Source organism: Metopolophium dirhodum, chromosome 1, assembly GCF_019925205.1.
Source record: "Metopolophium dirhodum isolate CAU chromosome 1, ASM1992520v1, whole genome shotgun sequence".
Taxonomy (NCBI): Eukaryota; Metazoa; Arthropoda; class Insecta; order Hemiptera; family Aphididae; genus Metopolophium; species Metopolophium dirhodum.
Genome location: NC_083560.1, coordinates 71464078 through 71490286, shown reverse-complemented (window position 1 = coordinate 71490286; position 26209 = coordinate 71464078). Strand labels below are relative to the sequence as shown.

Below are 26209 nucleotides of genomic sequence, written 5' to 3'. Positions count from 1 at the left end.
TAGTTGTTAGGAATAACTTTTCATACTATAGCTGATGATATTATAAATTTGAAAGTTTTTGTCGATTAGTTTAACAAATTTGGTTGAACACCTAGGTACGTCTATAAATTAAAATAGTATATAACTGGGTAGTTAAAATTAAATTTGGCTAAGTAAGTTATTCTTAAACTATGAATGTGCTCCATAATAACTTAAATTATATTTTACGTAATACGTATACAAAATTTGACCTAATTTTAAGTATAGGTATTTTTATTTCAAAATATTGAAATAAGACCAACTGTTGGATGTTTTTGATCAGAAAATTTTAAAACATAAGTTAGGTACCTACCTAATAAAAAATTAATTACTGATAAAATGTGTTAAACATTTGCTGATGACATTTTTATAAGTATGTTCTAATAGTATCCTTAACAAAGTTATTTTATCTAAAAAATGGTACTACAAACTATGATTTTATAGGTATGATCATTATTTTATTGTTATGTAAATAAATTATGCTATCGGAGGAAGAAAAAAAATAGAGCTTGCAGTACTATCATTATCTCAGTATATTCAAACATTTTTTTTTACATCAGAATACTCATTAAAAAGTTTGAGTAATACAGTAAGTTGTTCATGCTTTTGAATATAACTTTCCTAATGATTATAATGATAATCGTGTCAAGTATTGAATTATACACTTGGCATTCAGAGACCATATTTGTGTAGACGATCATTACTCGTTTCGTCTTCAGTTTCATCAGAAAATAAACAATTTTATTTACGTTAACAATAAACTAAAATAAATAGATTAGGTCCTTAAAACTAACTCCGAATTTGTATCCTACGCATATTTTAATGCTACAACTAACATCCTAAAGTAAAAATAATACTTTATTTACAATTACAATTATAGAACAATTACAGATCACTCAAGTTGTTTGTAACAGAGTTTGTAAATTTAATATTTTTACCAGTTTATAATAAATCTAAATACATCTAAACAATACATTTTTAAATTGATTGATAATACTTATTAGTTATTAGTTTATTAGTTATAACTTATTACATACCTTCTACAATGTTTTCAAAAACTTTTAATCGATTTTAGATTCAGCCAAGGTAGCAAGGAATCTGTATTTGTTGTTCCTACCTACTTTATTGTTTCGGTAAAACCAAATTTCGCGCCCTCTATATCATTGCTATACTCTGTACTCCTTGATTATAATTCTACTTTATCTATTCTACTAAATAACCTAAATTCTTAAATTTCACAAATACAATATGACAGTTATTTTCCTGAATCGTTCATAAATATTGTATTACAGTTTAATTAACGTATATGATTTAAAAATTAATGCTTTACAATTTTTCTATAAAACAATTATAAATTTTGTAGATGGGTGTTACGCTCTTACAGCGATCGCCAATGTCGACCATGTCACACATGTCGATCTCCGATTCTCTGACTACCAGACTACGTCAATTTTATAAACGGATTCAATATAAACAATCAATAACAATTCGTACTACGTGAATATTGATGTTACAAATTTCGATATGTAAATTAATAACATCAGAGATCAGGATGAAATTTTTTATTGAATTATGCACAACATAAAATGTATTTGAATTTTACGAGCGGATACCTCAATACTTGCGCTTGAGTTATAATGATACCCGCATTGGTTCCTGTATGTGTGTGATGAATGATGATATTTAAAATGTAGTTCCAAATAACATAATTGCATAGATTAAGATTAAGTTTGGCCCATTATGTATACCCTTTATAACGTTTATGTGATAATAAATTATAAGATTAAATGACGCGGGAACATTGAATTGGGGCAAAATGCCTTAGTATACGCCAGTAATATGTTTAGGCTACTTCAATCCCTTGATAGTCATTACAAGGTTTAAATGGTTTTTTTTTCAATTTCCATTTTGTATAAAATATTTTCATTGGAACCTTCACAATTGAAATACAGAAATAAAGATCAAATTATACTAGCAATTCTCCCGAACATAATCATCTGATGTACCTAATATTATGTACCTATTTAGAACTAACTAGTTAGTTATACTCTATACCTTCTAACTAAATAACAATTTCAAATCATAGTATTTTATTTGAAAAAAATAAAATATTATGATAAATAGGTTGATTTTCAAACCAATTTCAATAAAACATATATTTTGATATGAATAAACAGTAGATAATTTTAAATTTAAAACTGTATGAAGAATTTTAAAAGTATGAACCGATCTATTATACAGTAGGACGTGTCATAAACAAAAAACGATTCTGAGCGAATTCGGTCTGTCAGCCTATATTACTAAATATATTTTAAGATATTATTACTAACTATTAAAGAAATTTATTTTACTATTTGTAAGGGTGGTCATTAGGAGGTGCAAGAGGGTGACATGTCACCCCCCCCCCCCTAGAAAAATATGAAATTAGAGTAATTTTTATAATTGTAATAATAAACTAACTAACTAATAAACTATTATACTACATCGTTATTCGTTAATCTATGTTGTATATTATCTATTTTCTGTTATTAAATAAAAGCAATTTTGTTGGTTTTAAGTTTTTTTTATTATTATGTTGTTACCCCCTATGATGAATACAATAAATCAAATTAATTATTTCTGAAAATATTTCATTTTAAAATGTTATTGTATGTATAAAATACAATAACATACTTACCTACTTTAAAAACTTCAAGTAACCACAAATAGTATTTTTAAATTACGACAAAATAACTAAAATCATTATTATTTGTTTAAATATGCAATTTCGTCCAGACTTTAAATTCAAATGTCTATAAAAAAAAAATTATGATAGTGCATTTTTTTAGATTTGTTGTTTACAATATTAAATACTTATAGAAATTGTTAGTTGTTAGATATAAAAATTGAACATTTTATTAATTTTTAACTTCAAAATAGTTAGCAACTTTTCGCGATTTTGACGAATTATGTCAAAATTTGAACTTTAGTTGTTTATGAAATATTTATATTAAAAAAAAATTATGAGGAACCTTATACCAATTAAATTTTCAAGTATTTTGAGCGAGCAAAAAAAAAAATTATTGACAGAACTAAATAAACTTAAAAAAAAATTAATAAAAATGCCTATAGGCAATGGCTTGTCTGATAAATAACTCAAAAAGAGTCAACATATTTTGAATACCGTATCATGTATGGAAAATTAACATTTGGTGAACATTTCAAGTGTTTACTCCTCTATTTATAGCTGATAAGTACAACTATTGATAATTAAAAGTTAAAACAGATATAAAATATTTATGTAATATAAATCATAGTAAATTTATAACTTCGTGTCCACATGGTCAGTCGCATTAGTTATTACCTATTGATATTTACTTAAACATTTTTTTTGATTAAATTTTTTACAAAACGCAATAACCTATCTTTTATGTAACGATCGTTTCACTAAATTGCTAATAAATTACAGTTTTTATAAATTATATTTTACTCTTTGATAGGAATATAAAAATTTGAAACGGAAAATAGTAATTAGATGTAGGTAAGTTCTTAGTTGAAGGTACCAATAAAGATAAATAGTAAAAGTTTTTATGACCTAAATGTTGCGAAAAAATAAGTAAATGAAGTAATTAATCTTTATTTACTCATTAATTATACTTTTTTTATGTGCATAATTTAAAAATATGTTCAAGGTTTTTTAACATCCGAATGAGAATTTTGGACACTGGTGGATTTACTAAGAGTTTAGGAAATGTACCGGAATAAAGTCACTGCAGTAAAAACATAAAATAAAAGAGGAAATATAAGGTAGAACTATGATAAATCAACTGAATTAGAGAAAATATTTTTGTAACTTATTTGAATAATATTTAAATTAAATGTTTTTCAAAATAAACTTATTATTTTTAGTCAATCATTTTTATAGAAGAAAAATGATGTCAATCCAATGTGCGATATATAGTGACCCATTAAATATTAAGTACTGAACTCATTTCACACGTGGTACCTATAATATACATAAATATAGACAGTAACAACAATAACAATTAACTGCCCATAACTACCGTGTAATAGCATAATATTATACAGTAGTCACTCGATAATTCGAAAAACTCCATAAATCGAACTAAACGCTAAATCCCCTGAGAAAACCTCTATAATTAGAAAAAAATACATGTATTCCGGTCCCCTCGATAATTCGAAATGTCTGTCAGTTAGGCACACTCTACAATTCAAATTTTTTTTTCACGAATCTCTATAATTCGATTTTCTTTAAACACGATTATGTATATGTACGTTCATATGTATAAAGATTATGTACAATCTATTTAACGTACTCGTAATGAAACTAATAACGACGATGGTTAAATATTATCGTAGTTTATAAATGTTATCGTATCTTACCTACCTAATCTATACTTTAATTGTATAATTTTACCAAAATAAACCTCTTCTATGGGTAAACCGTTATTGAAATTGAATAAAACGTAGTCAGTCGGAATATGGGTCCCGTAAAGTACAAGTGTTTGTCAATAACCGACAAAAAAAAAGTAATCGCAGCAGTTGAAGCAGGTGAAAAAAAACAGATGTTGCTCTACGTTTTGGTATCCCAGCTTCTACGCTTTCAACAATACTAAAACAAAAGAACCATCTTACAACATTAACACCTTATTCATCGCAGATCAGACAGAAAAAATGTGAGTACCCCGATCTGGAAGAATGTCTTATGGCTTAGTTTACTCAATGTAGGCAAAATAATATTCCAATATCAGGACCTATTTTAAAAGAAAAATCTAAGTTGTTTGCTACCAACTTAGGTACCACAAATTTTCAAGCTAGTGAGGGGTTGGTTGGAAAAATTTAAAAAACGTCATGATTTAACTTTCAAAAAAGTATGTGGAGAGAGTGCAAGTGTTGACCCGTGCAATTCACAAGATTTGAAAAATGAGTTAATCGATCTATTGGTTGATTATGATGCTAGGGATATTTTTAATTCCGATGAGACCGGACTTTTTTACAAATGTTTACCTGATCGCACTTTGACATTTAAAAACGAAAAATGTCATGGTAGTAAAAATAGTAAAGAACGGATAACAGTGGTGTTGGCCGCAAACATGGATGGATCCCAGAAACTTAAGCCCTTAATGATCGGAAAATTCGCAAACTAACGCTGTTTCAAAAACGTAAAATCTTTCCCACTAATGTACCGGTCAAATAAAAAGGCGTGGATGACAGGTGTATTGTTTACAGAGTGGTTATTATGTATCGACGTAGATATGAAAAAGGCAAATCGAAAAATCTTGATGTTCGTTGAAAACTGTACCGCAGCACACAATAATATTCCTCACCATTAAAATATAAAAATTCATTTTTTACCTCCCAACACTACATCAACTCTCCAACCACTAGACCAGGGAATAATAAAAAAACAATGTATCGGAAGGAAATTGTTTGAGAAGTGTTGGCGTGCATGGGTGATGTGCCATGTAAAATTTCTATTCTCACTGCTACGGAAATGGTACACAAAGCATGGGAAAATGTTAGTGCACAAACCATCGCGAGTTGCTTCAGAACTCGTAGTTTTATTAAGGACGGACAGACAATTGGTGAAGGTATTCCTGTTCAATGTGAGGAAGTTGAAGTTCTGCGTAGCACATGGAACAGACTAGAAGTTCCTGTATCATTTGAAGAATTTGTTCACTTTGACGATAATGTCGCAACTACTGGTACTTTTACTGACGAGGAAATTATTCAATCTACTTCAGCCAATCAGCACAATTATTCCGACAATGATGACGAGGAAGAGGAGGCGGAGGTTCCTGTCATATCGTTAAAAGAAACAAAATTTTTTATGCCAGGATTACGTCAATTTGTTGAGCAATCTGAAATGGACGAAAAAAGATGCGATACAATTTGCAATGCTATCAGTTAATTAAATAACGCTATGGACCAGATTGTGACCAACAATTTTTCACAAAAAAAAATTACAGATTTCTTTAATAATATGTCAAATATAATAATATTAAAAATAAAAATAAAATATAATAATATGTATGTATAATAAATATAAATATTATATATATATATATATATATGTATTATGTATACATAAATACAATTTTCCACCCCTCTTTATTTCGAAATATTTTTTTTCCCTCGATTATTCGAACACTCGGTAAATCGAAAACCTCTATAAATCGAATTTTTAAGTCGGTCCCCTGAATTTCGAATTATCGAGTGACTACTATAGTTCCATTTTGTATATTATATATAGATAATGTAAATAGGTATGATAATTAAATTACTATAATACCTGATCATATTTTCTTCGTGTGTTTAGGAAAAAAGTTAAATTTTTAAAATAATAAGTATAGGTTACTAAAAAATATTAAAACAATATTTCGAATTAGTGTGGAGAAATCCCACAGTCATTATATATTTATTCAATATTTAATAAATATTTAAAAAAAAAATTGAAATATTGTATAAATGTTTAATTTCTATTGGTCATAAGTAGGGCAGTGAAGTAGTTGTGTTTGCATGTTTTTGTAAATGCTTATATTTATTGCTGAGTGAGATTAAAATACGTTTCGTTAAACTCTTAATTTAAACAAAAAAAAATTATATTGCAATAAATGCAGTTTTGGCGACTTTTTTAATTTTACTGCAATTTAAACTATTTTTCATAATTTTCGTTTACATTTAACTATTTAAGATTATATTACTTAATATATAAAATAAAAGCAAGTAAAGGTAGCAGTGAACAAATTTCTATATTTGTTGTAATACTTATTATTTTATTAATATTTCTATAGAGCGATTATCGCATTAAAGTGGCTTGAGAAAACTTAAAAAATCATTTGTTATGTAATGCAATGATGCAAGCAATATTCATATTTAATTTTAAAATTCTGAGCGAAGCAATGAAATGAATGATTTTACAATGATGTGTTTTTATTTTATTTTACAGTAAAAGTGCTTGGATTTTCTTCAACAGTAACATTACAGTGACCCACTTGTAACCTACTGTACAGCAGAGCGATATCCACTAATCCACCTTGTTACATTTGATATTCACTCGAAATCTCATGTAACGATGTTCTTATTTTGTTGTAATTAAAAACGTATGACTGCAGATACCTGAAAATTTCACTGAATGTTTGTATTAGCATTTCATATCACCTTTTTATAATTATTATTTATTAAAATGATTAAATTTTATTGATTATAATTACATTTTTTTGATGCAATTTTTAATTTATAAGTACAATTTTTAATATATTTTAATCCAATAACTTCACTGCCCTATTCATAAGTTTTAAATATTAATTTAATTATAATAAACATTGTTTAAACCCTAAATTAACAATCAGTGTTGAAATGATATATTAAATAAATATCAGATAACAACATTTTATATTAAAATATATTATGGAAAGGATTTATGTAATAAGGTAATGAAACACAAAAAATACAATAATAATAAAAGTATGGTATAAAATATATTTTAATAAAGTAAAAATAATAAACTATTGTATAAAATAGAATGCCAAGATCAATTTAAGATATAAAATAAATAAATAAAAAAAATCAATGAAAATAAATTATTTCAGGGTTCGTATTTGGTGTTCAAAACCGGGTAAAATGATTTCGGGTTTTACATTCAGTCGTATACAATTTTATGTGGTTTTCGGGTTTCATGTTCAAAACCGGGTGAAGCTTTTTCGGGTTTCGTCTTCAAAACCGGGTAAAATGTTTTCGGGTTTCGTCTCCAAAACGGGGAAAATAATGATTTCGGGTTTTGGTTTTGTATGAAAAACCAGGTCAAATATTTTCGGGTTTCGGGTTTTGCGTTCAAAACTGGGTAAAATGTTTTTGGGTTTTTGATTTGCATTCAAACCCGGGTAAAATGTTTCCGGGTTTTGCGTTCAAAACCGGGTAAAATGTTTTCGGGTTTCATGTTCAAAACCAGGTAAAATGTTTTCGGGTTACGTCTCCAAAACGGGGAAAATGATTTCGGATTTTGGTTTTGCATTCAAAACCGGGTAAAATGTTTTCAGGTTTCGGGTTTTGCGTTCAAAGCCGGGTAAAAAGTTTTCGGGTTTGGATTTGCATTCAAACCCGGATAAAATGTTTCCGGGTTTTGCGTTCAAAACCGGGTAAAATGTTTTCGGGTTTCGTCTTCAAAACCGGGGAAAATGATTTCGGGTTTTGGTTTCGTCTTCAAAACCGGGTAAAATGATTTCGGGTTTCAAGTTTTGCGTTCAAAACCGGGTATAATGTTTTCGGGTTTTGCGTTCAAAACCGGGTAAAATGTTTTCGGGTTTCATTTTCAAAACCAGGTGAAGCTTTTTCGGGTTTCGTCTTCAAAACCGGGTAAAATGTTTTCGGGTTTCGGGTTTTGCGTTCAAAGCCGGGTAAAAAGTTTTCGGGTTTGGATTAGCATTCAAACCCGGATAAAATGTTTCCGGGTTTTGCGTTCAAAACCGGGTAAAATGTTTTCAGGTTTCGTCTTCAAAACCGGGTAAAATGATTTCGGGTTTTGGTTTCGTCTTCAAATCCGGGTAAAATGATTTCGGATTTTGGTTTTGTATGAAAAACCAGGTCAAATATTTTCGGGTTTCGGGTTTGGCGTTCAAAACTGGGTAAAATGTTTTTGGGTTATTGATTTGCATTCAAACCCGGGTAAAATGTTTCCGGGTTTTGAGTTCAAAACCGGGTAAAATGTTTTCGGGTTTTGGTTTCGTCTTCAAAACCGGGTAAAATGATTTCGGGTTTCGGGTTTTGCGTTCAAAACCGGGTAAAATGATTTCGAGGTTTCGTCTCCAAAACCGGGTAAAATGTTTTCGGGTTTCGGGTTTTGCGTTCAAACCCAGATAAAATGTTTCCGGGTTTTGCGTTCAAAACCGGGTAAAATGTTTTCGGGTTTCGTCTCCAAAACGGGGAAAATGATTTCGGATTTTAGTTTTGTATGAAAAACCAGGTCAAATATTTTGGGGTTTCGGGTTTTGCGTTCAAAACCGGGTAAAATATTTTTGGGTTTTTGATTTGCATTCGAACCCGGGTAAAATGTTTCCGGGTTTTGCGTTCAAAACCGGGTAAAATGTTTTCGGGTTTCGTCTCCAAAACGGGGAAAATGATTTCGGATTTTGGTTTTGCATTCAAAACCGGGTAAAATGTTTTCGGGTTTGGGGTTTTGCGTTCAAAGCCGGGTAAAAAGTTTTCGGGTTTGGATTAGCATTCAAACCCGGATAAAATGTTTCCGGGGTTTTGCGTTCAAAACCAGGTATAATGTTTTCGGGTTTCATGTTCAAACCCGGGTAAAATGTTTCCGGGTTTTGCGTTCAAAACCGGGTAAAATGTTTTCGGGTTTCGTCTCCAAAACGGGGAAAATGATTTCGGATTTTGGTTTTGCATTCAAAACCGGGTAAAATGTTTTCGGGTTTGGGGTTTTGCGTTCAAAGCCGGGTAAAAAGTTTTCGGGTTTGGATTAGCATTCAAACCCGGATAAAATGTTTCCGGGGTTTTGCGTTCAAAACCAGGTATAATGTTTTCGGGTTTCATGTTCAAACCCGGGTAAAATGTTTCCGGGTTTTGCGTTCAAAACCGGGTAAAATGTTTTCTGGTTTCGTCTTCAAAACCGGGTAAAATGATTTCAGGTTTTGCTTTTGTATAAAAAACCAGGTAAAATATTTTAGGGTTTCGGGTTTTGCGTTCAAAACCGGGTATAATGTTTTCGGGGTTTCATGTTCAAAACCGGGTGAAGCTTTTTCGGGTTTCGTCTTCAAAACCGGGTAAAATGTTTTCGGGTTACGTCTCCAAAACGGGGAAAATGATTTCGGATTTTGGTTTTGCATTCAAAACCGGGTAAAATGTTTTCGGGTTTCGGGTTTTGCGTTCAAAGCCGGGTAAAAAGATTTCGGGTTTGGATTATCATTCAAACCCGGATAAAATGTTTCCGGGTTTTGCGTTCAAAACCGGGTATAATGTTTCCGGGTTTTGCGTTCAAAACCGGGTAAAATGTTTTCGGATTTCGTCTCCAAAACGGGGAAAATGATTTCGGATTTTGGTTTTGCATTCAAAACCGGGTAAAATGTTTTCGGGTTTGGGGTTTTGCGTTCAAAGCCGGGTAAAAAGTTTTCGGGTTTGGATTGGCATTCAAACCCGGATAAAATGTTTCCGGGTTTTGCGTTCAAAACCGGGTATAATGTTTTCGGGTTTCATGTTCAAACCCGGGTAAAATGTTTCCGGGTTTTGCGTTCAAAACCGGGTAAAATGTTTTCTGGTTTCGTCTTCAAAACCGGGTAAAATGATTTCAGGTTTTGCTTTTGTATAAAAAACCAGGTAAAATATTTTAGGGTTTCGGGTTTTGCGTTCAAAACCGGGTATAATGTTTTCGGGTTTTGCGTTCAAAACCGGGTAAAATGTTTTCTGGTTTCGTCTTCAAAACCGGGTAAAATGTTTTCGGGTTTCGTCTCCAAAACGGGGAAAATAATTTCGGATTTTGGTTTTGCATTCAAAACCGGGTAAAATAAAATGTTTTCGGGTTTCGGGTTTCGCGTTCAAAGCCGGGTAAAAAGTTTTCGGGTTTGGATTAGCATTCAAACCCGGATAAAATGTTTCCGGGTTTTGCGTTCAAAACCGGGTAAAATGTTTTCAGGTTTCGTCTTCAAAACCGGGTAAAATGATTTCGGGATTTGGTTTCGTCTTCAAAACCGGGTAAAATGATTTCGGGTTTCGGGTTTTGCGTTCAAAACCGGGTATAATGTTTTCGGGTTTCATGTTCAAAACCGGGTAAAATGTTTTATGGTTTCGTCTTCAAAACCGGGTAAAATGATTTCGGATTTTAGTTTTGTATGAAAAACCAGGTCAAATATTTTGGGGTTTCGGGTTTTGCGTTCAAAACCGGGTAAAATGTTTTTGGGTTTTTGATTTGCATTCAAACCCGGATAAAATGTTTTCGGGTTTTGCGTTCAAAACCGGGTATAATGTTTTCGGGTTTCATGTTCAAACCCGGGTAAAATGTTTCCGGGTTTTGCGTTCAAAACCGGGTAAAATGTTTTCTGGTTTCGTCTTCAAAACCGGGTAAAATGATTTCAGGTTTTGCTTTTGTATAAAAAACCAGGTAAAATATTTTAGGGTTTCGGGTTTTGCGTTCAAAACCGGGTAAAATGTTTTCGGGGTTTCATGTTCAAAACCGGGTGAAGCTTTTTCGGGTTTCGTCTTCAAAACCGGGTAAAATGTTTTCGGGTTACGTCTCCAAAACGGGGAAAATGATTTCGGATTTTGGTTTTGCATTCAAAACCGGGTAAAATGTTTTCGGGTTTCGGGTTTTGCGTTCAAAGCCGGGTAAAAAGTTTTCGGGTTTGGATTAGCATTCAAACCCGGATAAAATGTTTCCGGGTTTTGCGTTCAAAACCGGGTATAATGTTTTCGGGTTTTGCGTTCAAAACCGGGTAAAATGTTTTCTGGTTTCGTCTTCAAAACCGGGTAAAATGTTTTCGGGTTTCGTCTCCAAAACGGGGAAAATAATTTCGGATTTTGGTTTTGCATTCAAAACCGGGTAAAATAAAATGTTTTCGGGTTTCGGGTTTCGCGTTCAAAGCCGGGTAAAAAGTTTTCGGGTTTGGATTAGCATTCAAAACCGGATAAAATGATTTCGGGTTTCGTCTTCGAAACCGGGTAAAATGTTTTCGGGTTTCGTCTGCAAAACGGGTAAAATGATTTCGGATTTTGGTTTCGTCTTCAAAACCGGGTAAAATGATTTCGGATTTTGGTTTTGTATGAAAAACCAGGTCAAATATTTTCGGGTTTCGGGTTTTGCGTTCAAAACTGGGTTTTTTTTTTTGGGTTTTTGATTTGCATTCAAACCCGGGTAAAATATTTTCGGGTTTCATGTTCAAAACCGGGTAAAATGTTTTCGGGTTTCGTCTTCGAAACCGGGTAAAATGTTTTCGGGTTTGGATTTGCATTCAAACCCGGATAAAATGTTTCCGGGTTTTGTGTTCAAAACCGGGTAAAATGTTTTCGGGTTTCGTCTTCAAAACCGGGTAAAATGATTTCGGGTTTTGGTTTCGTGTAAAAACCCGGGTAAAATATTTTCGGGTTTTAGGTTTTGCTTTCAAAACCGGGTAAAATGTTTTCTAGTTTCGTGTTCAAAACCGGATACAATAATATCGGGTTTCGGGTTATATTAAAATAATATCATCTATGAACTAAAATATAAATATGTATTATCAACATTTTAAAGACTATTAAAAATATTATGCTTATAAAAAAAAATTGTGCCTATGTACTTTTAATATTTTTCAACTACTATTAGAACGAAATTTTAGGAGCCTTATATTAAATTTTCACGCTTTTTTACCCAACAAATAAAATTTTATTGATAATTATAGAAAATAAAAATAAATTAATTGAAAACTGACAACGTCCGTAAACAGCCTAAAAAGAGTCAAATTATTTTCAAAATTGTATCATGTGTAGAAAATGTTCAGAAAAATGTTAACAAACATTCAGTGAAATTTTCAAGTATCTACAGTCATTCGTTTTTCAATTACAATAAAATAAGAAAATTGTTACATGAGAAATCAAGTGAATATCAAATGTTGTAAAAATATAAATTTCAGACGCTCACAAAAATTTAATTTAAGTTTCTTGTAGACATTTTTTTTTTGATAAAGGTAGACAAACTTATGAGTAATCTTATATTACATTTTAAAATCTTAGATTTAAAAAGAAAAATTTTTATCAATTCTCAACTCAAAATAATTTGCTAATTTTCGTGATTTTTCCGTATTTTGTCAACATTTGAACTTTCAATGCTTATAAATAAAAACTGTGACTAAGGATTTTTAATTTTTTTCATCTGCCTTTGAAACAATAACCTAGGAGCCTTCTATTAAATTTTCAAGCTTTTTTACTCAACAGATAAAATTTTATTGATATTTATAGAAAAAAAAACTAAAAAAATTGAAAACTGACAATGTCCGTATACCGCTCAAAAAGAGTCAAAATATTTGGAAAATATTATGGTGTATAGAAAGTGCTAATATAAACAAGAAATGAAATTTTCAAGTATCTACAGTCATTTGTTTTTCAATTACAATAAAATAAGAAAATTGTTACATGAGATATCGAGTGAATATCAAATGTAAAAAAAGTGGATAAGTGGATGTCGCTCTGCTGTACAGTAGGTTACAAGTGGGTCACTGTAATGGATGGTGTTAAATTTGAATTCAATGATATAATATCATTGTATAAGAAAAACGATTTTGAGCGAAAACGGTCAGTCAGCACTATGATATTACCATGTATATTTGATGATATTATTGTGAATCCCTGTGGGTAGGGGGCCAGAATACACCCACGGTAGTCCATGCCTGTCGTAAGAGGTGACTAAAATGGACCTGAAGGTGAGCTGCAGCGCCTTCAGTACTGGCTATAGGTGGATGCTTCGTAAGCAGGTACAGCTATAGCCAGGTAGAAGTAGTAGGCGTACATGGAGACCATGAACACGGCCACTACACTGCGATGTGGAAAGTAAGAGGAAACCACCACATTACTCTCCTTGGTCAAATAACAAATGACCAGCACAATAAATGATAACATGTATGGAAACGACCTTATCGGAGAGGTTATTCCCAACAGGAGGCCAAACAAGGTATCTCAGGTTGTCACCAAGCGAAATCCTTGTAGTATGATAGGAACATGGAATGTCAGAACCCTGTTGCAAACAGGGAAACTAGAAAATCTTAAGATTGAGATGAAACGCCTCAAAATTGATATTTTGGGAATAAGTGAAATGAGATGGAATGGTCAAGGTAACTTTATATCGGGAGAGTACAGAGTCATCTACTCCGGCGGTGACAATGGAAGAAATGGAGTTGGCATTATTATGAATAAAAAATGAGCACAATGCGTGAGAAGTTACATAACTTACGATGATAGATTGATAATGATCAAATTAAAATCTGTCCCCAATGACATCGCAATAATACAAGCATATATGCCTACAACACAAGCGAACGATGAGGAAGTAGAAGAAATCTACGAAAAGATAGAAGAACTCATTAGTCTTACAAATAGTAAGGAAAATTTAATTATCATGGGAGATTGGAATGCGATTGTTGGTGAAAGTACAGACGGCAGAGACGTCGGCAAATATGGACTTGGAACAAGGAATGAAAGAGGTGACCGTCTTGTCGAATTCTGTAGACAACATGATTTAATTATAACTAATACTTTATTCATGAATCATAAAAGAAGACGCTATACGTTTAAAATACCAGGTGATATCAAAAGATATCAATTAGACTACATCATGGTAAAGAATAGATACAAAAACCAGATCAAATCTAGCAAATCTTACCCAGGAGCTGATATTGACAGTGACAACAACCTGGTAATGATCAAATCAGTATTGAAATTTAAGAAATTAGAAAGACCAAAAAATAAAGGACCGGATTGGAATTTGTGTCAACTAAAGCAACCAGAAGTAAGAAAACTGTTCGAAAAAAAATGCAAAGAAAAATTTGATACCAAAGACAAGCCGAAGACAGATGACTGTAATAATAATATAGAACATAGGTGGCGTTGCATAAAAGAATCTATTATCCAGTCTGCAGAAGAAGTATTAACTAGGGGGAAACCAACACCGAAACACGAATGGATCACAATGGAAATAGTTCAAGATATAGAAAGAAGAAGATTGTTTAAAAACAAAACAGATGAAGAAAGTAAAAAACAATATAAGACGTTAAGAAATAAAATAAACCGTGAAGCGAAAAAAGCCAAAGAAAGGTGGATCGAAAAGAATTGTGAAGAAATAGACAATATGATGAAATACAATCAACAGGACAAGGCATATAAACTCATCAAACGATACTTTAATGAAAAAAGTCACAATGCACACACGTAAAGGATAAAGAAGGAAATTTACTCATAGATGAAATAGCAATAGCGAATAGATGGAAAGAATACGTAGAAGAACTATACAGAGAAGAAGAAAACAATGACCTACTCGTTGAAAACCCAACCGACGGTGACTTTGATTCAAATGCAAATACAAGGATCCTAAAATCAGAATTTGAAGACGCACTTCAAATAATGAAGAAAAACAAAGCACCAGGCCCAGACAAACTAAACACAGAACTCTTATAACAGACAGACGATGAAATAAAGAACGCTCTGTACGAACTGTTATGTAAAATATACGAGAGTGGAATAATTCCGAGAGATTTTGGATGCAGTAGATTAGTTATCCTACCAAAAAAACCAAGAGCCGATCAATGTGAAAATTTTCGGACCTTAAGCCTGATATCGCATGCGGCTAAATTACTGACAATAATTGTAAGCAAAAGGATAAGTAAAAAGATAGAAGTTAGATTAGACAACGACCAATTTGGTTTCCGGAAAAACAAAGGAACCAGGGAGGCTATTTTAGGTCTGAGAGTAATACTTGAAAAACTAATCGAGAGACAAAAAATCACTTATATGGATTTTATAGACCTAAAAAAAGCATTCGATACCATAAATTGGACAAGTCTTTTTAAAATTTTGGAAGAAACAGAGATAGATTTTAAAGACAGACGTATTCTCTATAAGATTTATGAAGAACAAGAAACCACTATCCACATTAATACAACAACAGTGACTGCTAGAATCCAAAAAGGGGTGAGACAAGGGTGCCCACTTTCACCTGCATTGTTCAATGTATTTATTGAAAAAGCAATAAATGTCATAAAGCATTGGTTAGAACAAAAAGGAATCGGAGTGAAAATAGGAGGGGTACTATTAACCATGCTTCGCTTTGCTGATGATATAGTCGTTCTCGCATCATCTGAGGAAGACCTACAAGCAGCATTAAATGTAATGAATTTTACGTTTAAAGAATATAGTCTGAAAATAAATTCAGCTAAGACAAAAACCTTAGTATGCTACAAGAAAAACGTACCATCTATAAATATAACATTAGAAAACAAAGAAATTATCCAAGTAGACCATTTCAAATACTTGGGCAGCATTATAATAGACGACGGAAAATCAATTAAAGAAATCAGAAGCAGGATAGGTCAAGCAAAGAACACATCCCTTAAAAAGAGAAAAATACTAACATCAAAAAATATGAACATAACAACGAAGAAACGGCTCATAAAAACATATGTCTGGAGTGTGGCATTATATGGAAGTGAGACCTGGACAATTAATAAGAAAGAAAAAGATATGTTAGAAGCTCTCGAGATGTGGTGTTGGAGGAAAATGCAGAGAATAAGCTGGACTGATAGAAGATCAAATGAAGACATCCTGAGAACAATAGATGAAAAACGAACACTGTTAGACACCATAAAGAGAAGGAGATGGCAGATGATAGGACACACGTTGAGGCATGGAGACGAACTGCATAGTATAATAATCGAAGGTATGATAGAGGGTACAAGATCAAGAGGAAGACCTAGGACGAGATACATTAGTCAAATAATGCAGGATGCAGGAGTCACTTCCTACAGGGAGCTTAAAAATATGGCGAATGATAGAGAAAAATGGAGAAGTCATTTATTGTGAAACATTTGTTAAAAACCAATCTCCGGATTGAAAAAAAAAAAAAAAAATTGTGAATAAAGTAATTTATATATAACCTATTTACGTGGAGCCTTGTTTCAAAATTTCAATCCTTAGCCATAAAAATTAAACATTTTATACATTTTTAATTACAAAATAATTAATAAATTAAAAATTTTATAAATGTTGTCAACATTTGAACTTTAAATGCTTATAAAAAAAAATTGTTCCTATGTATTTTTAATATTTTTCAACTGCTATTAGAACGATATATCAGGAGCCTTGTATTAAATTTTCACGCTTTTTGACCTGACAAAAAAATTTTTATTGATATTTATAGAAAAAAAAAACTAAAAAAATTGAAAACGGACAATGTCCGTAAACCACTCAAAATGAGTCAAAATATTTGGAAAATATTATGGTGTACAGAAAGTGCTAATATAAACAAGAAGTGAAATTTTCAAGTATCTACAGTCATTCGTTTTTCAATTACAATAAAATAAGAAAATTGTTACATGAGAAATCAAATGAATATCAAATGTTGTAAAATATAAATTTCAGACATTCACAAAAATTTAATTTAAGTTTCTTGTAGACATTTTTTTTTTGATAAAGGTAGACAAACTTATGAGTAATCTTATATTACATTTTAAAATCTTAGATTTAAAAAGAAAAATTTTTATCAATTCTCAACTCAAAATAATTTGCTAATTTTCGTGATTTTTCCGTATTTTGTCAACATTTGAACTTTCAATGCTTATAAATAAAAACTGTGACTAAGGATTTTTAATTGTTTTCATCTGCTTTTGAAACAATAACCTAGGAGCCTTCTATTAAATTTTCAAGCTTTTTTACTCAACAGATAAAATTTTATTAATATTTTAGAAAAAAAAACTAAAAAAATTGAAAACTGACAATGTCCGTATACCGCTCAAAAAGAGTCAAAATATTTGGAAAATATTATGGTGTATAGAAAATGCTAATACAAACATTCAGTGAAATTTTCAAGTATCTGCAGTCATACGTTTTTAATTACAACAAAATAAGAACATCGTTACGTGAGATTTCGAGTGAATATCAAATGTAAAAAGGTGGATAAGTGGATATCGCTCTGCTGAACAGTAGGTTACAAGTGGGTCACTGTAATGGATGGTGTTAAATTTGAATTCAATGATATAATATCATTGTATAAGAAAAACGATTCTGAGCGAAAACGGTCAGTCAGCCTATGATATTACCAAGTATATTTGATGATATTATTGTGAATAAAGTAATTTATATATAACCTATTTACGTAGAGCCTTGTTTCAAAATTTCAATCCTTAGCCATAAAAGTTAAACATTTTATACATTTTTAACTACGAAATAATTAATAAATTAAAAATTTGATAAATGTTGTCAACATTTGAACTTTAAATGCTTATAAAAAAAAATAATTCCTATGTATTTTTAATATTTTTCAACTGCTATTAGAACGATATATCAGGAGTCTTGTAATTTTCACGCTTTTTGACCTGACAAAAAAATTTTTATTGATATTTATAGAAAAAAAAAACTAAAAAAATTGAAAACGGACAATGTCCGTAAACCGCTCAAAAAGAGTCAAAATATTTGGAAAATATTATGGTGTATAGAAACAAGAAATGAAATTTTCAAGTATCTACAGTCATTCGTTTTTCAATTACAATAAAATAAGAAAATTGTTACATGAGAAATCAAGTGAATATCAAATGTTGTAAAAATATAAATTTCAGACGCTCACAAAAATTTAATTATGTTTCTTGTAGCCATTTTTTTTTTGATAAAGGTAGACAAACTTATGAGTAATCTTATATTACATTTTAAAATCTTAGATTTAAAAAGAAAAATTTTTATCAATTCTCAACTCAAAATAATTTGCTAATTTTCGTGATTTTTCCGTATTTTGTCAACATTTGAACTTTCAATGTTTATAAATAAAAACTGTGACTAAGGATTTTTAATTTTTTTCATCTGCCTTTGAAACAATAACCTAGGAGCCTTCTATTAAATTTTCAAGCTTTTTTACTCAACAGATAAAATTTTATTGATATTTATAGAAAAAAAAACTAAAAATAACCGGCGATAAAAGTAGTATCTTGATTTTATTTACCTACTTATTCTATTTTTAACTCGACTGCTATCAAAACAATATTATGGACATACTATTATTTGTTTTCGACATCCATACGACCATTGAACGAACATACTCCCATATGTCACCGTCATTAGGGCATTATGGATCAATATAATAACAAAAAAACTGTAAGTATCGATCAATATTTCATATTAACATTTTAACAAAATAGATACCTAGGTATTAATTTAATTAGTAAAATAAATCATTGACACAATGATTCAATAATCAATAATTACTGTAGTAGGTAATGTACATAATACTATTATTATTATTAACCTCATATTACTACAGCATAATGACCACTGTCACAGTGCATTTTTTTTCAACGTTTAATTTTCTTTTGATTTGTGCTGTATAGTAACAATATATTTTTTAAAATAGGAATTTAATGATGATGAATAAATTGGTACTGACAGTATACTTAGTTTGTATGAGTATGGTGCCATGAGTAGTGATGATTTTGAATGCAATTCAGAATCAGATAATACATGTAATTATGATACTGACAAGGATCCAGAGTTCACTCCAAACCAAGATTATTCAAAGTTGAATGAAGACTCTGATATAGATGACCCTGTTTCAAAGGAGGTACATAATAATTTTTTTATCATAAAACAATCATTATAGAAATGTTTTATATTGTAAATAATTAAAGTTATTGTTAACATTCAGAAATGCCTATAATACATACACAATTATTATACCTATTAGTAACCACCAATGTCATCTTTACAAATATATTCATAGATTTTATAAGCAATATTAATTGAACGCTAAAGTTAGTGTATTAAACATACATTTTATGCAATAGGACAATAATATAACAAGAAAACAAAAAGTCTGTTAATTTTCTTTTTGTTAACTTACTATTTAGGTACAATATTATAAAACTTATCTATACTATAGTAAATTGCTCATAATAATAGAATAATGTTATTATTGGAAAAGAAAACTAAAAAATGTATGAATATTATTATAGTAGCTCTGTGATTTGACTAAACTATAAAAATATTTAAACTTGATATTCTACTTAATAGGATCTACCTACAAGTATTAATAACAACATAGGATATTTGGTTGATGCAATAAATATTGAGAATAACATTGGATATGACAACATCATCTTAACTGATACTTGTGTAAGTTACCATAAGTAATAATTATAATACTTAAATTATGAAAAATATTGTGATTAATTAATAATTTATGTTTATTTTACAGAGTACGGGAAGTAACAAAAAACGTAGAATTTCTCCTAAAGAAAAAACTAGAAAGCGTACTAGGAATGTAGAAAACTGGCTGGATGTCAAATCAAAAGCAAAGCTAAATTATGGAGTTGAACATTTGAACAGAAAAGGCCAAATTATATGTGCCAAGCAAATGGGTCTACCATGCCTAATAACATGTCGATTAAAATGCCATGAAAACATAAATTATGAAGAACGGTATAATTTATTCAAATTATACTGGAATTTGGAAAACCAAAGTCGAAAATGGGATTTTCTCGCTAGATATGTAAATTTTCTAGAACAAAACAAACAATAGTTTTAAAAGAATTTTCAAGGAGGAAATTTTCTAGAAAATATTTTCTCATAGTAAAAAATAAGGAAATACAAGTCTGCAAAAAAATGTTCCTTAATACATTTGGAATATCTGAAAAAGTTGTGAATACAATTTGTAAAAAACTTGAGGATTCACCAACTATTAATGCTGATATGACAGGTAAACACAAAAATAGACCACATACTATTCCTTGTGAGGTTAAACAATTTATTAGAGAACACATTAATAGTTTTCCAGTTGTAGACTCTCATTACACCAGAAATAAAACGGATAAAAAGTACTTAGAAGCAAATTTAACAATTTCTAAAATGCATCGTTTATACTTAGAATGGGTCAATGAGAAGCCGGTTGAGACATTAACAAAAAATGCCACATTAAGGCAATATACTGATGTATTTAATGAATTCAACATTAGTTTTTTCAAACCCAAAAAGGATTTATGTGATGTTTGTGAGAAATATAAGATAGCTGAGCCAAAGGAAAAAGAAGAGCAACAAATACAATATGATGAACATCTATTTAATAAAGAAGTAGTTAGAAGAATTAAAAATGCTGATAAAGAGAGAGCCTCTATTGAACCAGGATTTTGTGTGGCGGTTTTTGATTTAAAAAAAGTCTTAACGACGCCACAAGGTGAAACCAGTACATTTTATTATAAAAGAAAATTTGCCACGTATAATTTCACTATTTACGATATTGGCAAGAAACAAGGTTTTTGTTATATATGGAACGAATCGGATGCTAAGAGAGGTGCAAATGAAATTGCTACATGTTTGTTCATGTTTTTAAAACAAAAGAAGGATGATGGCATACAAGAGTTCTCCTTCTATTCTGATAATTGTGGTGGGCAGAATCGCAACCGTTTTGTGTTTGCGATGTGGGAATATGCAGCATATAAACTTAAAATTAAAATAATGCATAGGTTTCTTGAAAAAGGTTATACCCAAAACGAGGGAGATAGCATGCATGCCACTATCGAAAAAACAAAAAAAGGAAAAACAATTTATGTACCAGCCCAATGGGTCACTTTAGTTCAATGTGCAAAAGTTAAAGGTACACCATATTCAGTTAAAGAAGTTTCAAATAAAGACTTTTTGGATTTCAAACATATTGTAAATAACAGTGAGTACAATTGGAAATTAGCAAGTAACGGATTGCTAGTGAAATGGAGCAGTGTAAAAGAAATAATGGTTACATTCTTACATTTAAATGTCCTTTTCAGCTTAACATAAAATATAACTTAAATATAACCGATGACACTATAACTATATCTCTACAAAACAAGAAAAACAGAGGACGACATCAGCCACATTGTGGTCCTGTGAGAGCTTATGACCAACCATTTCCAGTTGAAAAACTGAAGCTAAACGACTTACTATCCATGTGCAACACAGGCCTCATTCCCACTGTATACCATGCATTTTACAAATCACTTAGTTCTAGTCCTGCAAGTGAATAAATTGATGAAAATGTAGTTAATCCAGTTGTTAATTATTCATTCTTTAAACATTTTTAATTTGTATATTTTTTTTTGTTTTTTAATTAATTATTATGACAATACATTGTACCTTTAAATAATAACCAAGAGTCAAGACTTGGTACTTAGTAATAATGTATTTTTTTTTTAAGATGTTTTATTTTGTAACAGAGTCTCAACAATTCAGTATTTTAAGATATTTTACTATAACAGTTTCAAAATTTAAGTATCAACAATGTGAAACTTATCTATTAATTATAATAACTTGAGATATTCAACGTTATAAAAAAATTAATATGACAATTTTCTTTTATTCAATAGTTTATTTTTATTTTTCAGCTCATGAAAACAGAATTAACATGAGTTAATACTTTTTTTTTCTTATACATTTCCCGCGAAAATAGAATTAATATAATATAATATATATATTATATAGTATAATATTAATTATATATTATATAAATTACTTTATTCACAATAATATCATCAAAATATAACCTATTTACGTGGAGCCTTGTTTTAAATTTTCAATCCTTAGCCATAAAAATTAAACATTTTATACATTTTTAACTGCAAAATAATTAATAAATTATAAATTTGATAAATGTTGTCAACATTTAAACTTTAAATGCTTATAAAAAAAAATTGTGCCTATGTATTTTTAATATTTTTCAACTTCAATTGAAACTTTATATCAGGAGCCTTGCATTAAATGTTCACGCTTTTTTATACAACAAATAAAATTTTATTGATATTTATAGAAAAAAAAACTATAAAAATTGAAAACCTACTATGTCTGTAAACAGTTCAAAAAGAGTCAAATTATTTTCAAAATGTTAAGGTGTATAGAAAATTCTAATATAAACATTCAGTGAAATTTTCAAGTATCTACAGTCATTCGTTTTTTAATTACAATAAAATAAGAAAATTGTTACATGAGAAATCGAGTGAATATCAAATGTTGTAAAAATATAAATTTCAGACGCCCATAAAAATTTAATTTAAGTTTCTAGTAGACATTTTTTTTTTTTTTGATGAAAGTAGACAAACTTATAAGTAATCTTATATTACATTTTCAAATCTTAGATTTAAAAAGAAAAATTTTTATGAATTCTCAACTCAAAATAATTTGCTAATTTTCGTGATTTTTCCGTATTTTGTCAAAATTTGAACTTTAAATGCTTATATCCCCCTCCAGAGGTTTTGTTTCTTAGAATATCCATAATTAAATTCCCCCGTAAGCTTTAAAAGATTTCAAGATAAGAAATAAGAATTCATAGATATTAATATATTATCATAGTTGAGATTTTTTTTTATTTTACTAGTAGGTACCTATAAAACTACGATAGCTCAACAATTACAATATATGACAAGACAATTGTACCTACAGCTCACGGACTAAAATATAATGGACTGGAAACGAAATGGTCGGCGGGAGTCTACCACGAAAAGGTGTGCTTTGCCTTTTGCACATACGTCATACATTCGTAACTGTGATAAGCTGCTTGAATGGACTTACAATGTTATCAGTGCATCGGGACATTAAGTTGAACCCCGATGACGTACTGGACATTATGGGAAAAAAACAAAAAGGAAAATTGATTCGATTTTATAATTTATGAAAAATACATTTAATCCTACTTTATTGCCTTTGAAAACCATTATTATACCATTTACCTCATTTAATTTATAATAATAAATTAATATATACCAAAAAAATGCTAAAAATATCAATCAAATAGTTAAGAATTTACTTAATATGTATTATAAATATAAAATTAACCTTTTTTACATTTAAAGTGGATGATGTAACTGTGGACTTAGAACAAATTGAAAAACAAGATGAAACTGTGTTAAATGACTTAGACAGTCTCTATTCAATAATACAATCAACTGTTTCCACTTCTTCAAATATCTTCTATGCTTAGTAAATTTACTAACTGGGAATCGAAGCATAAATTGAATGAAACAAATAATAAACTTTAAAATGCTTGTAGAGTTATTACTCAAATTAATAATCAGCATCTTATGAAAACTGATAACACTTTACAGCCACTTAATTACAAGCTTTCAAATAAAAGTAGACATAGAAAAATTATAAATAACCACAATTGACAATTAAATACAATACTAATAACCAGAGCGATTAATTTATGCTCAATAGCAGCGATTACAAAAATGTAAGTACCTATAATTAAATATTTAAATATTACTAAAAGTTAACAATATACCTACTTAATAAAGTCTAACTGTAAAAAAATATTTAAAAGTTATAATAATAATATATTATAACAAATCAAATTCTGCTTGGAGGTAACATATTTTAATAAAACAAAAAAATATTTTTATTGAATTGGTAAAAATGTATACCTACCTATATAAACGTACAAATATATTAGTATACATATCTAATTAACAAAATTTTAAATAATTACTTGAAATCGAATACACTATGTGTGTCTGCATGCGTGTGTTGGTATCTGCTGGTGCTGGGCGGTGAATAGTTGAAATAATAGCAGTAGGTACCACAATTTTTATAGAACAGAAATTGGATTACACATTAATATGTACGCACTTATTAATCACACTTTAAAATATAGGTAAGAAAAAATACAATTTGTATATTCAATATTACCATTAACAACAAAATCATAGTTTTTTTTTTACTCACGATAATGTATAATTAATGTGCAATGTAAACCTAGACTTACGTCCAATACAAAGCAAAACTAACAGCCGAATGCCGAATACTACATGTCTCAATTATTGTGAATAACGCCGAACACCGATTGCCGTCTGCCAATGGGCGATAACGAATGACAATTAACGTATAAAGGTATTAGGTAACTGTGCAGTCGTGAAGCGGCTCGCGGGGTGATTCTCCCGGCACAGTCATGTTTCAGGTAGTACAATAATACGATAGGGTTTTCCCGTATTTAAGAAAGTTATAAATACATGTAAGTCCGGTGTCATGAGCGGCAAGGCTGTACCTACTATATACAACACGTAATTACGTAAATAACGTGTATATTATTATGAAGGGTCGTAGAAAAATAATTTTGTATTGAAAGATCGACAATCGCGCTGTATCGTGCGTCGCGTATATTATAATAGACATATTATTATGTAATAATATATTATATACTATAGCCAGGACCGGATTTAGGTGGGGCCCAGGGGTAGATCGTAGACGGTAGATGTGTATACTCAGTCTTCTCTCTTCAACCATACAGTATATTATTTTGGTCGTGATAATTATCCAGGTTAGTTCAATGTATTTTGTATTAAATTAAATGTTGTAACTCGACGATTTTCCATTGAGGGGGCAGCAGTCTGTGCAAAAAAAGTGGCTTTTAAACCGAAAATCTAAACAAAACTGTAGTAATTTGGTTAGGTTAGGTTTTGAAAACTGATTAGGATTGATTAACAACATTACTAGGTTTTTACTTTTTATTAAGGCAATGTTTAATATTCTGAAAATTGTTAGTGTCATGAATAAAAATATTTTTTTTTTTTTTATAAGGTATATACAATTTGTTCCTTTAGGGACAATAAGAATATGTGATAAAAGAAAATATTTACATGAAGACGTGATGGGAGGAGTCATCCAGGGATAAAAATATGAATAAAAAATATCGTATTTTATATTTATTGGCACAGCTGGAAAAGTAGATTTTCAAAATCACCTCGATAAAAACCTATAGTTATAATATTTTAATAATCTAATAGTTTAATAACAACTTGTTCCTGCGCGTCGGTACGTAATGAATTGCCGTCTAATATAAATAACCGACCGACCGCGACCAACCGACCGGGCCTACGGTTACAATTCCACGAAATATAAGATTGAAATTGTATGATACATGATTATAACTAGTATTTATAATAATTGGAATAATGTTTATAACCGAAAAATACCACAAAATTACCTATATTAATCTCCTTGAAACACGATCGACTGCAGCCATCCTAAACTGTATTAATTAGGTATATCTAAGGGGCCTCGCTACGGTCATCATTATTTAAAGGGTGTTTTTATGCAATTTCTAATCTTGTCATAGCCGCCCGGGATCTATGTGTTAGTTGTAAACTATTATTAGTGTGAGTGAAATTAAATGCAGGTATCCTCTCTCGTACGCGCATGCACATGTCAATAACTCGATAACCATCATATCAATTTCACTACACAAATTTTACAAAAACATAAATTTGTTTTGACAAAATTTAAGTTAGTTAACGTTGTCTGATTTTGATTCTGAAAAAAAATGACTGTAGATCATACGAAAAATTTTCCGTTTTTCATATTAATTTTAATTTTAATTATAATTCGAAAAAGTTCATATTTTCAAGTTTTCAATTACAGTTCAGTGTTCACAATAATATTAAATTTAGTTTTTACAAAGTGCTTCGTAGGATCTATAGACAATTTTCTGGTGAGTTCAAATTTTTTTTCA

General features: G+C 30.1%; 2 protein-coding genes across 2 annotated transcripts in view; one reads left to right on the top strand and one right to left on the bottom strand.

Annotated features, from left to right (window-relative positions):
- Window positions 1–24409, bottom strand: part of LOC132935833 (E3 ubiquitin-protein ligase Siah2-like) — an 89934-nt gene extending 65525 nt beyond the window's left edge. The window contains exon 1 of the mRNA XM_061002467.1: window positions 24191–24409. The gene's annotated coding sequence lies outside the window, so the exon portion shown is untranslated. The remainder of the gene's footprint in view (window positions 1–24190) is intronic.
- LOC132941279 (tigger transposable element-derived protein 6-like) lies at window positions 4500–5165 on the top strand. Its single transcript, XM_061009274.1, has 2 exons — window positions 4500–4601; window positions 4815–5165. The coding sequence occupies exons 1-2, from the start codon at window positions 4500–4502 to the stop codon at window positions 5163–5165; spliced, it is 453 nt and encodes a 150-aa protein (XP_060865257.1).
- Window positions 24410–26209: the final 1800 nt, after the last annotated feature.

What these genes read in the sequence shown, in the direction of transcription:
- LOC132941279 (XM_061009274.1), top strand. Translation starts at nt 4,500, where the DNA reads ATGGGTCCCGTAAAGTACAAGTGTTTGTCAATAACCGACAAAAAAAAA. An exon ending in AGATGTTGCTCTACGTTTTG is followed by an intron (nt 4,602 to 4,814) that starts GTATCCCAGCTT and finishes CTACCAACTTAG; the next exon opens with GTACCACAAATTTTCAAGCT.